This window comes from Grus americana, chromosome 31 (assembly GCF_028858705.1).
Source record: "Grus americana isolate bGruAme1 chromosome 31, bGruAme1.mat, whole genome shotgun sequence".
NCBI classification, from domain to species: domain Eukaryota; kingdom Metazoa; phylum Chordata; class Aves; order Gruiformes; family Gruidae; genus Grus; species Grus americana.
In genome coordinates this window covers 2,689,594-2,704,495 of record NC_072882.1, presented here as the reverse complement: position 1 = coordinate 2,704,495, position 14,902 = coordinate 2,689,594, and the positions used below count along the sequence as shown (strand labels likewise).

At 71.2% G+C, this 14,902-nt stretch overlaps 2 protein-coding genes across 4 annotated transcripts; both read right to left on the bottom strand.

The window, feature by feature from the left end:
- Positions 1–552: 552 nt before the first annotated feature.
- Positions 553–5,696, bottom strand: NR4A1 (nuclear receptor subfamily 4 group A member 1). 3 transcript variants are annotated; one of them, XM_054807324.1, is made up of 7 exons: positions 5,544–5,696; positions 2,522–3,327; positions 2,149–2,278; positions 1,870–2,021; positions 1,587–1,789; positions 1,328–1,506; positions 553–1,260 (listed from the first exon to the last, which is right to left on the bottom strand). In XM_054807324.1, the coding sequence occupies exons 2-7, from the start codon at positions 3,323–3,325 to the stop codon at positions 1,226–1,228; spliced, it is 1,503 nt and encodes a 500-aa protein (XP_054663299.1). In that variant the 5' UTR covers positions 3,326–3,327; positions 5,544–5,696; the 3' UTR covers positions 553–1,225. The 3 variants fall into 3 exon arrangements, with proteins under 3 accessions (XP_054663299.1, XP_054663298.1, XP_054663297.1); XM_054807323.1 differs by having other exon boundaries at positions 553–1,225; XM_054807322.1 differs by having other exon boundaries at positions 553–1,506.
- A 4,067-nt stretch (positions 5,697–9,763) lies between these two features.
- On the bottom strand, positions 9,764–13,722 carry TAMALIN (trafficking regulator and scaffold protein tamalin). Its single transcript, XM_054807325.1, is given in 9 exon segments — positions 9,764–10,114; positions 10,116–10,324; positions 10,428–10,494; positions 10,572–10,638; positions 10,714–10,807; positions 10,898–11,000; positions 11,359–11,413; positions 11,906–11,955; positions 13,552–13,722. Coding segments are annotated over 9 exon segments (999 nt in total). The 5' UTR covers positions 13,687–13,722; the 3' UTR covers positions 9,764–9,895.
- Between the last annotated feature and the right edge of the window lie 1,180 nt (positions 13,723–14,902).

Below are 14,902 nucleotides of genomic sequence, written 5' to 3'. Positions count from 1 at the left end.
CGCGGGACCCCCGCACCCAGCGCCTCAATGTGGCCCTTGTTCGGCACCAGTCCTCGGTGTCCCCGCTAACATTTGCTCCGGGGCCAGGCTGTCCCCGGCAGGAGGAAAGGGACAACCGGGGGACCGTGCCGGCCTGGCTTCCCCCCGCCACGGCACCAGGACCCCCCACCCTGCCCCCAACCCCACGGTGAGATCCCGGCTGGGCCCAGGACCCCAAACACCGGTGTCCACCCCGCCACGGGGCTGGCCGTGTCCCCAGGGCCCTGGCCAGTGGCAGGGAGAGAGGGGGGGACACACACAGACACCCGGTCACGCTTCCCGGTTATTTTGGGGAGGATAAATCAGGCAGGGGACAGGTGCAGGGCCATGGCAGCCGCCGGCGCTGGGGTGAGTGACAGTTCAAGGGCAGCGGCGTGGGCAACGTGCGGCTCCGGCACCCCGGCTGTCCCCAGCCCCTGGCACTCTGCCACAAATCACCGTATATTAAATATAGAAAATATTATCGAAGGGGGGGGAAACACGCACGAGAGAAACGGCCCCTTTTGGCAGCTCTCGCTGTAACGTTCAAGTTTATATACAGAAAATGGCCAAAGAAGGAAAAAAAAAAAAAAAAAAAAAAGAAAAAATATAAAGGGGAGGGGGATGAGGTTGGGGGGGCTGGAGCCCCCTCCCCGCCTCTGCGCTCCCCGCTCTGTACAGGATCCGGCCGCTCGCTATTTACAATGGGGGCATTTTTACAGGGGGAAAGGGGAGCACCGCGCCGGCGATGCCCCCCCCAGGGGGAAAAGGCACCGGGGCTGCTGTGCGTCCGCACCCGGCGCCATGAAGGCACATTGGGGAGCCGGGTGTCCCCAAGGGGACCCGGGCATCCAAGGCGGGGGGGGACGGGACCCATGCATCCCTGGGGATGATCCAGGCATCCCCAGGGTGGGGGTCAGGGGCTGGTGGCAGCCCCCCCCGCCGGAGGCTCAGAAGGGCAGTGTGTCCATGAAGATCTTGTCGACGATGGGCGGTGGTGGCACCAGGTCCTCCAGCTTCAGGTAGAAGATGCGCTGGAGGCCCTGGGTGCAGAGGCTGCGCAGCTCGGGCAGTTTGCCCAGCAGCTTGGAGAGGCAGCCGGGGCGGCCCGGTTCGGCCCCCGCCGCTGCCACGTGGTCCTTCAGGCAGCCCACGATGCGGTTCTGCAGCTCCTCCACCCGCTTCGGCTCCTTCAGCCCGTGGCGGTCTAAGGGCAGGGGGACACACACACACACACGGAGGCTTGAGGCCAGGGTGATGGCCGCGGGGTGGGGAAAGGAGCAGCAGCAGGGTGAGGGGGGGGTCTCACCTGTGATGATGACGAGGGCGGCGAGGCAGGAGAAGGAGGGGACGTCGACGTTCATGCGGTGCAGGCTATGGGAGAACTCAAGGATGGCATCGATCCACTCGCCGAAGCCCCGCACGCACTGCAGGCGGTGCAGCACCACCCCGTTGCAGAAGATGAGTTTCCCTTCCTCCGGCTTGGAGCTGCGGGCACAACCACGTGTCAAACCCCCCCCCGGCACGGCCCCAGGCTCCCCGCCGCACCACACCGTGCCGGGACTCACCGGTATGCCAGGCGCAGGATGAAGAGCTCGAGGAAGGCCGATTCCAGCAGCAGGTCCTGGTCCTCCCTGGGCAGCTCGGCGAAGCCCTGGATCTTCTCAGCCCACTTGCGGATGACGTCCATGGAGCCGGTGAGCAGGTCGTAAAACTGCTGCACGTCCACCGAGTCCTCCTTCTCGAACTGGCACGGTGCCGACTCCTGGAACTGCCACGGGGAAGGGGGGGTGTGTCAGGATCTGGCCCTGGCACAGCCCCGGGGAGGGCGCGGGGTGGCACCGGCCCTACCTTGGAGTAGTCGAGCTTGGTGGCACTGGGGATGGAGTCGATGTGCGCCCGCACCAGCGAGGTGATGAGGCTGACGGGGGACGTGTCCGGTGGCTGCTTGGGTTTGGAGGGCAGCCGGCCCCGCCGCCCCTTCAGGCTGTCGGTCCGGACCACTGCAGAGAGGGACATGCAATGAGCGTGTCTGTCCTCAGCTCAGCCAGGTGGGCCACAGAGTGGGGCCCCCCCCACCCCCCCCGACTCCCGCTGGGACCCCGCAACCCTGGGACAGGACCCAGGTACCTTCTTTGACCATGCCGACGGCCAGGCACTTCTGGAAGCGGCAGAACTGGCAGCGGTTCCTCCGCCGCTTGTCCACGGGGCAGTCCTTGTTGGCCAGGCAGATGTACTTGGCGTTCTTCTGCACCGTGCGCTGCAGGCGGGGAAGGAGCGGCCCAAGCTGAGCCCGGGGCGCCGAGCCACCGAACAAAAGCCCTTCTGTCCTCCCCTGCCTCCCGCTCCAGCCCAGCATCCGGCTCCACGTCCGTGGGAAGGGCTCCCGGGGGCCGCACTCCCCGCCCTGCCCCTCCCCGGGGTGACCCACAGCATCCTCCCGCTGCTGCAAAGCATTATGGGAACATCCTGGCAGCAGCTCCGGGGGCAAGGGTCCCCTTACCTTGAAGAAGCCCTTGCAGCCCTCGCAGGTGCGCACGCCGTAGTGCTGGCAGGAGGCGTTGTCCCCGCAGACGGCGCAGCGGCCCTCGCCCGCGCCGGGGCTGCGCGCCTTGGCGGGGGTCAGTGCCGGCCCCTCCAGCAGCGGTGAGGTGGGGGCCAGGGGCAACCCAGCGAACCCCCCGGGGGAGCCCTGGGCCAGGGCGAAGGCGTCCGTGTCCAGCAGCCGTGGGTCCAGGCGGGGCGAGGGGCCCGGCTGCCCCTTCAGGGTCCCGGGGGACCCACCGGGGCTGGGTGCCGGGGGGCCGAAGGCGAAGAAGGGGGGCTGCGACCCACCGCCCTTAACTGGCTCGGCCCAGGGCCGCCCGCCCTCGTAGTTCGGCGGGGGCGAATACGCCCCAAAGGAGCCCTCCCAGCCCGGTGCCTGTGGCGGCTGGAAGCCCGGCGTAGCGGGCGAGGGGACGGAGCAGGGGCTGCCGTAACAGTCCGAGCCGCTGGAGGAGAGGGTCTCGTCCGGCTGCCCGCCGAAGGCGCCGGGGTAGCAGCCGTACACCTGGAAGTCCTCCAGCTTGAAGGCGGCAGCGGCGGTGGGCTGGCTGCCGGCTGGCAGCTGGTAGAGGAAGGCGTCGAACTCGCCGGCGTAGCCCTCCATGAAGGTGCTGAAGCTGGGCAGGGCGGGGGCGGCTGCCAGGTCCGCTCCGGCCACCTCCATAGGGAAGCGGCCGCCCTCGGGGCTGAGCAGCTCGGCCGGGCAGCGCTCACAGGGGCCGGTGCCCACCGTGCCGTACTGCGCCTGGATGCAGGGCATCTCTGCGGGGAAAGCGGAGCGTTAGCAGGGACCCCACCACCGCACCTGCACACACCACCCCCCCCCCCCCCCCGCGGATGGAGACAGGGCGAGAACCACGGGGGGCTTCCCGGGATCCCCCTCGCAGGCAGCCGGGGCCAGAGCTGGACCCCCAGAGCCGCTGGCTGCCACCGCCGTCCCCAGGAAAGGTCACGCCGCAGCCAATGGGCGCAAAGGACATTCCCCAAAACGCTGGCTTAGCAAAGCTGCCGAAAGGGAAGGAGGGAGGAACGCGGCCAGCGGATTCCCAAGACCAGGGCTGGCTGGGGGAAGCCGGAGCCAGGGCTGAACCGGGGCTCGAGAGTCCGACTCCCCCCACCACCTGTTTCGGAGCCTTTTGGAAAAGCCAGTGCAGCCAGACCTGCCGGCTGCGGGGGGAGAGGAGCCCACCCCCCCGGCCCTGCGGCCCCCCGGCCCTGCGGCACGGATCCGGCCCTGCACAAGGCGTAACAGGAGTCCCGGGTCCAGCTGAAAACCAAGCCAGGAGTGACCCTGATGGCAAGACGATAATGTAATTCATCTCGCAGACCTTTAAAGGTCATGGCGCGCCTGGCCCCCGGCTGCCGCAGCCCCGGCACGGAACCACTGCCAGCTCACCCACCGGCCCCCGGCTTCCCCCAGCCAAGTCCGGGCAGCTTTCGCTGGCGCCCAGAAAGCTGATCCCCGCCTGGGGAGCCGGGTTTAAAAATACCCGGCGTGGGTCCAGCCCTGGCACCCATGGGGTGGCACCAGCCCCCAGGCGCTCCCGGTGTGCCGGTGGGGTTTGTGCCCGTGCCGTGCCGGGGACCAGGGCTGTGCCATTCAGAGGGGACGGTGACCCCCCACTGCCTCTTGCCCCAGCACGTAGCCGGAGGGCACGATGCTGCGCTGGGGACATGGCAGCGGGGACACCGGCTCTGCCAGCGGCAGCTTTCCTCGCCTGCATGCAAATCCCGGCTGCAAATCGCCAGCTGGGCCATGCAAAGCCTCGACCCTTCCTGCGATCCCGGCGCAGGGCTTGCGTGGCAGCAGCGGGCAGCGCCCAGCGCGGTCGCCGCTCCCTTATTCAAATGCTTTTGCCCCCACCTGCACGCTGGCAGTGTTGGGGTTCCCCCCCGCCACAAACCCCGCAGGGGACGAGGCACAGGTTCCCGTGGCAGCCCCCGCGCTGCCCCACAGCCTGAGCAGTAATTGCAGATTCCTCGTTTGCGAGTGCAGGCAGCTGCCCGTGCCCAGGCCCGGGGGCCGCTGCCTGCGCGGGGTGGTGGCAGCCCCTGGCACCGGGCCCTGGGCCGCAGGCAGGCGAGAGCAGCCGGCAGCGCCGGAGGAGGGGGGGGGGGGGGGGCAGTAACGCTGCCCACCTCCCTGCCTGCACCTGCTGCCTTGCCTCACCAAAACACAACCGCTGCCAGGCCTGCGTGGGCAGCGAGGGGGGGGGAACTTGCCTGCACGGCGCTGCCTGCAAAGCAATACCCCTGGTGCTGCCTGCTCCCTCCTGCCTGCACGGTGCTGCCTGCTCCGGCTCCGTGGCCGCTCTGCTCAGGGCTCCCGGGCTCTCCCCGACTGCAGCCGGACCCGGTGGGGGGTCCCGGGACCGGGGACCAGCCCGGCCCTGGCCCCGCAGCCCGGCACGGCCGGGGGCAGCCCCGAGAAACGGCTCCCAGACCCGCACGGAGCTCGGCGCCGGGCTCTTCCCGGGACCCCCAGGACCAGGACCCCTCGCTCTGCTGGCCCCTGCCCCGTGCGCCTCCCCCCCGGTTCTCCCCAGCGCTACCGGGTACCCCGAGGGCCAGCCCCGCACGGCGCACACCGCCCGGTCCCTTCCACCGGGACCTCCGACTCTCCCCGGTGCCACCGGGACGCCCGACCCCCTTGCACTTTGCAGGACGCCCGCCGCCCTGAGCCCCCGGGACACCCGAATCGACTCCCCCTCCGTGATACCGGGACGCCCGATCCCGGCTCTGCCTGCCCGGTGCTACCCGGGACGCCCGTCCCGATGCACTTTGCAGAGCGACCGCCGCCGCTCGCCCCCGGCTCACCCGAACCGGCTCCCCCCGCCCCCGGTTCCAACCGGGACGCCCAGCCGCCACTCGCTCCCGGTACCACCGGGACACCCGAGCCCGTGCACCTCCCGGTGCCTCCGGGACATCCCGCCCCCGGTGTTCCCCGCCCGGTTCCCGCATCCCGGTGCCGCTCGTACCCGGGTGCCGGCGCGGCGGCGTTCGGGTTCCCGCTCCGCTGCCACTGCCGCCGCCGCCGCTGCGCGGGCTCCGCCGGGCTCCGGCCCCGCCACTACATTCTCTTAAGCGCTCGGTGACGCGCGGGGCGGCGCGCGGACCCGTGACGCACGGCGGCGCCGTAGAAGGCGCGGGGGGGGCGGTTCCGGCGGGGGCGCGGCCGTGACGCACGCGGGGTTCCATTGACGCAACCGCGGCGCCCGCGCTAAAAATACCCGCGCGGCCCCGGCTAAAAATAGCGCGGGTGCCCCCCGCCCCCCCCGGGGCTCCCGAGGCCGCCGGCGGGGAAGGGGGGGGGACACACACACACACGACACGGGACAGGTGGGGGAGGCCCCGGTGCCGGGACGAGCGGCAGAGCCGGGACGGGCAGGGGCGGCAGCAGGGCCCGGGGCCCACCCGGTGCCGGTATTCCCGGTACCCCCCCTCGGTGCTGGTACCCCGGTGTCCCCATCCCCGGTGTGTCCTCGGTGCCGATATCCCCGGTGCCCTCTCGGTGCTGGTATCTCCAGTGCCGGTATCCCCGGTGTTCCCTCGGTGACGCTATCTCCAGTGCCCCCATCCCCGGTGCTGGCATCTCCGGTGCCCCCATCCCCGGTTCCCCCTCGGTGATGGTATCTCCGGTGCCGGTATCCCTAATGCCCCCCATCAGCGACGCCCCCATCCCCGGTGCCCCCTCGGTGCCGCTATCCCCGGTGCTCTCCCGCATCCCCGGTGCCGCTCTGCCCGGTGCCCATCTGAGCCCGTATCTTCGGTGCTCAGCATCCCCGGTGCCGGTACCCCCCGGACTCCTCCCGCTCGGTGCCTGGGTGCGGGGGACGGGGGGGACGCGGGGTCCCACCGGGGGGTGGCATCCCCCCCCCCGGTGGGACCCCGCGTCCCCCCCGTCCCTCGCCCGGTCCCCGCGGGGAGACCCTGGCCGGGGCGATGGAAAGAGCGGCGGCTGCTGGCGGGCGCCCAGCGCCGGGAACACCGCCCGCGGGCTGGAAAGATGAGCTCAGCCCGTGCGGGGCCGGGCCAGGCCGGCGGGAGGGAGAGGGACGGGCGGGGAGGGACCCTGTACCCCCCCCCCCCTTCCCCCCGGTATCCCCCTCCCGGTACCCGCTTTCCCGGAGGCGAACCGGGAATCTTGGGGGAGCCGGCCCGCCGTGCCCGGTCGTACCCCCCGGTAGTGCCACCAGCAATGCCACTGGCAATGTGTCGTGTCCCCCCCGCTTCTGCCACCCCCATTAGCGCCACCACCTCCTTAGTGCCCCCCTCCCGTTAGTGTCCCCCCGTTAGTGCCCCCCTTCGGCAGTGCCCCCCGTTAGTGCCACCCCTCTGCAATGCCCCCCCCCCCGTTAGTGCCACCCCAGCCATTCCCCTCGGCAGCGGCAGAGCCCCCGGCACGCCCCCCCCGGGGGAGCGGAGCAGCCCTCGGGCCGGTGCCGCCGTGTCCCGGGAGCCGCAGCCCGCGCCGAGGGGGTGTGGGGGGTGTGGAGGGGTGCGTGTCGGGCACGGGGCCATCCCCGAGGCGTCGGGGCGGCACGGCGGGTCCCAGGCCCGGGGAGAAGCTGCCGGGACCCCCGGCGCCGGGACCCTGCCCGGCTTCACCGGACCCCCCCCGGCCCTGCAAAGAGCGGCGAGGAGGGAAGCCCGGCACCGGAGGGGACCGGGGGGTGCGGCACCGCGGGCCCGGGGGGGGGGGGGCGGGGGTACCGGGGGGTGACGGCCCGTCGCCGCCTCCTCCCGCCGCCCGTTACCTCGCTCCGGCCCCAGCTCCCGCCGCCGCGCGGCCCCGCGCGCAGCCCGCCCCAGGCGGGGGCCCCGTGACGTCACGCCTGGCCGCTGACGTTCCCGGGATCCCGAGGCATCACCGGGGCCGCCCCCGCGGGGATCCCCCGGGGCCCGGCTGGAACCTGCCGGGGTCCCCGCACCCGGCGCAGCCGGTTACCAGGGCTCGTCCCGAGGCCGCGGCCGGTGCAAACCGGGGGCAAAGCGGGTGCTACAGCCGGGCCCAGCCGGTGCCCGCCCTGGGCTGGGGCCGCAGCCGGTGCAAACCGGGGCCGCAGCCGGTGCCACCCCGGGGGGGGGGCAGCCAGGAGCCTCCCGGGGCAGGGTCAGGCCGGGGGGCCCGGAACCGTCAGGGGTCCCGAAGCCACCGGGGTCACAGAGCGGGGCCAGGCGCAGCCCCCTCGCACCCCTCACTCGGTGGCCGAGCGGGCGGCAGCAGTACCGGCAGCAGGACGGCGGTGCCGGCAGCCCCCGCACCCGGGATTAGCTGTACCCCGGGAGAGGCCGCGGGGCCCGGCTGACTGCGGGGGAGGAAACACGAGCCCGGTCACCCCGGCAAGGCCACGGGGCCAGCCCCGGCTGGCGGTAGCCCTGGGGTGCCAGATCCGCCCCAGCGCCCCGGTGAGGACACGGGGACACGGTGACCACCGGCCGGCCCTTCCCGCTGCCCCCAGGACCCGTGTAGCCGGGGTTGGGGGGGTGTCGTCGGGGGACTGCAGGGTGCCCGTGGGTTGGGTGGGTGGGTGTCGGGGGGTTGCAGGGTGCCCGTGGGTTGGGTGTCGGGGGGTTGCAGGGTGCCCGTGGGCTGGGTGAGTGTCAGGGGACTGCAGGGTGCCCGTGGGTTGGGTGGGTGTCGGGGGGTTGCAGGGTGCCCGTGGGCTGGGTGGGTGCTGGGTGGTGGTTGCAGGGTGCTCACAGCCGGCGCTGGCTCCCTGCCCCGGGCCTATATTTGTCGGTAATGACAGGCTGCTCCGGGGCGTTCCCGGCCGTACCCCGCAGCCTCGGCCCCACCGGCGCTGCCCGGCTCAGCCGGTGCCGTGAGCGACCCCGGTGTCCAACCGGCGCCTGCCCAGCCCCGGGCACACGCAGCCTCAGGTCGGGGCTAAAAAAAGCTCCGCGTGGGGTGGCAGCTGGCGCGGGAGGGGTGTCCCGTGACGGCCGTGGCGGGGACGGGGTGCCCCGACCCTGGTGGTGCGCGGGCAGGCGCCGTGAGCGCGGCCCCGTGAGCCAGACCATAAATGTCCAAGCACGGAGCCATCCTGGAACGGGGACAAGGCAGGAGGGCAGCAGGGAGCTGGCTGGGCCCCACGCACACGTGCGTGCACGTGGCACACGTATGCACACGCAGCACCGCAGCACGCACACGTGTGCGTACGCAGCTCTGTAGCACATGCACAGAGCACACGTATGGACGTGCAGCCCCGCAGCGCACACGCGCACACACGGCCACGCAGCACACACGTGCGCACCCCACTGCAGCACGACGCAGCCCCCCACGTCTGCAAAATCCCCTGCAGACCCTCCTCGGGTGCTGGGGGGCTGAGCCACGGCCGGACACCCCGGGGCACCCCTGTGGGGTGCAGGAGCTCGGAGCTGGGGCTCCCTGAACGTGCAATGGTCCCCGGCCAGGGATCGACACAAGGCAGAGGGGAAACTGAGGCACAGAGCCTGCGGAACAGGGCTGGGGTGCTTCCATGGAGCGCTTGTGCAAGGCCACCCCCGTGGGTGCTCGCTGCAGCAGCCGGGGGGGTGGGGGAGCTCTGTGCACCCCAAGGCCTCTGGGTGCTACTTCAGTGGGACTGGGGGGCAACGGGGCAGGGAAGGGGAGGGACACCCCAGTGCCCGCCCCGCTCCCCGCGGGCACCCCGGCCCCCGCAGCCGGAAGGGCTCGGGGTGGGACCGGCTTCCCGGCGGCTGCCGGAGGAAGCGGGGCAGGAAGGGCCTGGCCGGGGCCCCGCAGTGCCGGGACGGGGCCCACGGCACCGGGGGACTGCGGCGGGTGCGGGGGTGTCCCCGGGAGCCCACGCAGGATCCAAGGTGACACTGGTCACCCCAAAATCTTTCTGCCCGGAGCCTGGCCGGCGGGGGGGGGGGGGACACGACACGACAAAGGGGGGGCTGCAGCCCGGTGGGCTCCCCCGGCGGACACCCCCTCGCCAGCCAGCCCGTCCCCACGGGGCTCTGTGTGTCCGTGTCCCCCCCAGTCACAGCCACACGCCGCTGTAAAAAGTCTCTGTATTGGCGAGCGCCGGGCGCGCCGGCACGGTACAAAACCTCGGGGGGGAAGGCAGGACCCCCGTGAGCCCGGAGGGACACGCAGCCCCCACCCCACGGGAGGGGGGGGGGGGCACCGATTCCTGAGATGAGCGGAGGCTTCGGGAGCCGCCTCGGGAAGGGGGAGGGGCTGAGCCGGGACCCCCGGGGCCGACCCCGAGCTCCTTCCAGCGGCCCCCGGGGAAGACGGGGGGGGGGGGGGGGGGGGCACGCAGCCCCTTGCAATAAATAAATAAATAGGGCTGGGGGGGCCCGGCGGTGCCCCCCGCTAGAGGTGGCTCTCCTCCTCCTCCAGCGCCCGGTTCAGTCCTGGGATGAACTTGAGCAGCCGCCGGCGGAAGCTGCTGTGCCGGCCCTTGCGGGGGGGGGCTGCCCCCTCCCCGGGGTCCCCGGCCCGGGCCCACAGCCGCCCCGCCGCCCCCGTCCCCCCGCCGCACTTGAGGCTGGCGCTGCGGGCCAGGGCCGGCCGGGGGCGCGGCGGGGGGGGGCGCGGGACCCCCGCTGTCCCCGTCCTTGTCGCCGTCCTTGTCCCGGTCCAGCGAGTCGGCGGAGGCGAAGAGGCAGGTCTGGTAGAGGGAATCGTCGCTGCCGCAGGCGCTGGCGCGGGGGGAGCCCCCGGGCAGCCCCCCCTCACCCTGCAGGCACCAGCGGATCGACTCCAGCGTGTCGTAGATGCTGGGGTCCTTGGCCACCACGCCTGGTGGGGGACACGGGGGGAGGGGGGGGTCAGGAGGGGGTCGAGGGTGCCCCACAGTGCTTCCCCCCCCCCCCCCCCAACCTCCCCCCCGGCCCCCACTCACCCCGCACCAGCCGCTGCTCCTGCACCATCAGCGAGCGGTACTCCCCCCACTTCTCATAGAGCGTTTGCTGCGGGGAAGCGGAGGGGGATGAGGACCCCGTGGGGGGGTCCCCCGCCCCACCCCGACCCCCATCCCCATCCTCACCTTCAGGTACTGCAGCCGGGCCTCCAGCTCGGCCCTCCGGATGGACGTCCCATAGAGCGTGTCAAGGCTGTGGGGCAGCAGCTGTCAGTGCGGGGGGGTGGGGGCCACCCCACACCATGCCCCCCCACGCCCCCCAGCTCACCGGAGCATGTTGCCTGAGCTCTTGATGATCTCCACGATCTCACGGTGCCGGACACCCTCCACGTTCAGCCCATTCACCCCTGTGATCGTGTCCCCTACAGTGTGTGGGGGGGGACAGGCTCAGGGATGCCAGTCCCTGCTGCTGGGACACCCCCCCCCCCCCGACCCCCTGGGCATGTGCTCACCAGCCTTGAGTCCTGCTGCCTCGGCCGGGCTCCCGCCGTGCACCCGGCACACGAAGGTGAACATCTCCACGCTGTTCCTGTCCTGGTGGTGCAGCCCGTAGGTCTGAAATGGGGGGGGCCGGTGAGGGGCACGGGGACTCCTTGACCCCCCGGGGGTCCCCCCAAGCAGCAGCCATGAGGTGGCAATTGCAGCATTTAATTGCTGCCGGGCGATCTGGGGCAGCACCCCGGCCCCGGGGGAGATCTCGCCCCAGATGGCTGTGCCCCAAGCGGGGCCCCCCCGGCTGCCCCCGCCGTCACGGCCGGGGGAGGCTTTGGTAACCAGGCAGCTCCGTCACCGCTAAAAATAAACCCTGGCTCAGCGACAATATAAAAATACCCTCGATGCAAAGCAAGGTGCGGGCTGGAAGGGTGGGGAGCGTGGCATGGCACGGCATGGCACAGCTTGGCACGGCCCCCACCTGGATCTCGAAGCCGAAGGTCTCTTCTGCCTTCTTCTCCAGCGTCACCACCCTCCTGGGAGACATGAGGGTCAGGGACAAGGCCGAGCCCCTGGCACCCCCCACCCCAACTTACTCACCGAGACTTTCGCACTTCCCTAACGAAGTTAGGTTTTCTCTGTGCTGGGCAGGGACGGGACCCCAGGGACAGGGACCCCCCCTCCACGGATGGGACCCCAGGGACAGGGACCCCTGCTCCAGGGACAGGACCCCCGCTCCAGGGACGCCTCCCAGGCTGGCCTTGGTCAGAGCTCTGCAGCTCTGCAGCCTGTCCCATGGGTGCCAGGCAAGGTCCTTGTGGGTGCCAGGGCCCCCCAGGGAGCTCTGACCCCATCGTTGCTCTCGCCCACCCCAGGTTCCCCCATAAATCATCCTGTTTCCAGCCCCCACGGGGTCTCCAGAGGGCAGCAGTGTCTGGGGTGCTGAGCCCCAACCCAATGGGACACGGACCCCAGCCCCTCTCCTGCACGTCCCCCCCTCGTCAGCGGGGCCCAACCCCTGTCCCTACCTGTGCTCCTCTGGGGACTGGCTCGGGGACGCCCACCTGAACCCTGCACCCTGCGGCAGAGGGAGAGTCGTCAGTGGGGAACACCGTCCCAGGGCACGTGTCCCCCCACCAGAGACAGCCGAAACAGGGTGTCCCATCTGGACCCCACTGAACCCCCGGGGAGCACGGTGCCAAGCCGGCACCGAATCAGCACCCGGGTGTACCCACTGCCCCGTGGCCACCCCCGGCCGGCCGGGCATAACGAGGCTTTTATCGGTGCTCAAAGCCACCCTCACATCTGCTCCATGCTCGCCCCACGCTTTGACGTCAGCCCACGCCACACCCCACCCCACGCCACGCTCCGGGGGGGGGCCCTGGGCACAGAGGGGCCCTGTTGTGGTCACAAAGTCGGGTTTTTTTCATGCAAAATTCCCCCCCAGCCCAGACAATGTCCCTGTTGTGGAGGGTGCGGAGGCGTGGGCGGGCAGAGGGACCGGCCGGGCACATCGGGACCCTCGCCGCGGGGCAGGAGGTGACAGGGCTGTCCCCAAATGCCCCTCCACGGCTGCTGGGCTCTGGCAGCCCTGGCGCGGTGCGGTGGGCGTCATCGCGAGCTGCGCCTCGAGAGCGGTACGTGGCCCGTCTCACTGGCGGCCGGGTGCCACTGGCTCCCTCTGGCCTGTGCCACGCAGGTGTCATCAGCCCCACGGCTGGCCGTCCCAAACGCACCTGTGGGCGTTGAAGTGCGAACCCACTAGAATCGGGCGCGTTTGCCACAGGGAAAGTTGCTGACTGTCACGTCGGGCCCACGCGTCACCCCAGTGACGGGGAGGTGACGCGGGACGCCCCGGCCCCCTCGGGGATGTCTCCGGCGGTGGCCTCGGCCAGCAAGCGGGAGTCAGGCTGCCGCATGTGACTTGGCCCGCGCCAGCACGGCCGCGAGAACCACTTCTGCTCCGGATGTCGGCTCCGCTCTTGCTTCCCTGTCGGCGCTCAGGAAGCGCCACGGGGCCGGGGGGAGCGTCAGGGCGGTGACAGCCCCAGAGCCACGGGAGAGGGGCTTTTCCAGGGGCACGGTGGCAGACAGTCCCGCGTCCCACCAAACCAGACCCCGGGGTACCTTGTGCCCCGTCCCCCTGCCCTCACTCGGGGGGCTGTGGGGACACGCCTGTCCCAGTGACATGGCACGTACAGCGGGGTGGGGATCTGTCCCTGCACCCTGAAGGCAGGACGTGGGGAGGAACCGGTACAAGATGTGGGGCTTGGGGGGGGACACACTGGGCACGGGTGGGGGCACAGGGAAGATACTAAGGCAGGACGTGGGGAAGAGCTGGGGCAGGACGTGACACTTGGGGGGACAGCACCGGAGCGGGATGGGGACACGACGGGACCGCGGTGCGGAGATGCTGGGGGGGTGGGGTGGTGTCTCCGGTGCAGGGACGGGATGGGGACACGGGGAGAAGGTTGGGGGGGCACCGGGGCAGGACGAGAGCCCAGGAGAAGACGCCGGAGCAGCCCCACAGGGTGCAGACACCAATGGCCGCACGGGACGGGGACACCCCGCTCCTCCGGTCCCCCCCCCCAGCCCGGTGCCCCCCGCCGGCCCCAGTGCACAAACGGGAAGCTCCCCCCGCCCTCCCCGCGCCCGGGGCTGCCGGCAGCCCTACCTTGCGCACCCGGGGCAGGGTACCGCCGGCGGCCGCCAGCGCCCGGTAGACGTCGGCGGGGCCGGGGCGCTCCGGGGCCGCCGCCGCATCCTCCTCCTCCTTCGGCCGGAGCCGCCGCAGCCGCCGCAGGGTCATGGCCGGGCCGCGCCGCCCCGCGCGCCGCTATATCAGCCCGCGGGGGGGCGGGGCCAGGGCAAGGCCCGCCTCCCGCAGCGAGACCACGCCCCTTTCAGCTCTAACCACGCCCCGTTCGGCTTTAAGCCCCGCCCACCTAGCGCTAGGCCACGCCCCGCAGCCGGCATGGCCCCGCCGGGGCCCGGGTCCTGCGTGGGGTCTCCGTGGGCTCCAGGGCGGGCGGTCCGGGGATGATGCTGTGGGGCAGCAGGGACCGTGGGGAGGCAGCGCCCAGGGGCGCAGGGTGGGGCGTCAGGGGTCGCACCGCGGGGGGACCGAGCGGGGCCGCAGTGGCCCGGAGAGCACCCCGGGGACGGCAACGGGGAGAGCAGGCGGGTGCCCCAGCTTTGCTGCTCCCCAGGGCTGTACCGGAGCCTGACCCCAGCCAAGCACCCAGAGCAGTTTCAGCCCACAGGACACCGTCCCGCCGCCAGAGCCGCGCTTGGGATTTAATTCAAGGCAGAAGCTGGAGGCAGGGGCGGCCGGAGCCCCGGGCCCAGCTTCCAACACAGGCGGACGGGAGGATTTAAACTGCTCCTGCGTGAGCTTCGCCCGTGTTGAGGACGGGGACGCGGAGGAAAGAACAATTCCCGGAGGCAGAGGGGGCGGCTGCTGCGGAGATGTCGCACGGCTCCGGGCAGCCCCTTGCTTCGCTGCCCCGGGAGGCAGCAGGAATGTTCCAGCTGGAACTAAGGGTTTTGCCCAGATGTTTATTTAAAATTTGCCAAAAAAAAAAAATCAGTTTGTAACAATCCCTCTGGCGTTACACCCAAGCCACCCGCCCACGGGCTGTCCATGTCCAGGGGTTACCAGGAGGCAAATTCACTCCCTGCCCTGAGCTGCTGCGGTTTGGGAAAGGACAGGCGAGAGCCCACCACCCCCCATTATCAGGGAGCAAAGAACAACATCCCAACCCGTTCCCAAAATCCGGCAGCCCAGGTTGGCCCCCAGGCTGAAGCCATCCCAGACCTGTTTTCCCATCACACTTCCTAAAAGAGGGGTAAAACCAATTTTTGCTTTTTTAAAACAAAACCACAAACCCAAACATACTCTCCATTCACCCGCTGCCTTGATTTCCAGGATGGGGACAGAGTTTCTGGGGGGCTGCAGACAAAGCTGGAAACCAAGGGGTGAACCCAGATGGCAGCCCCCCCCACCCCAACGCCATTAGTCTGAG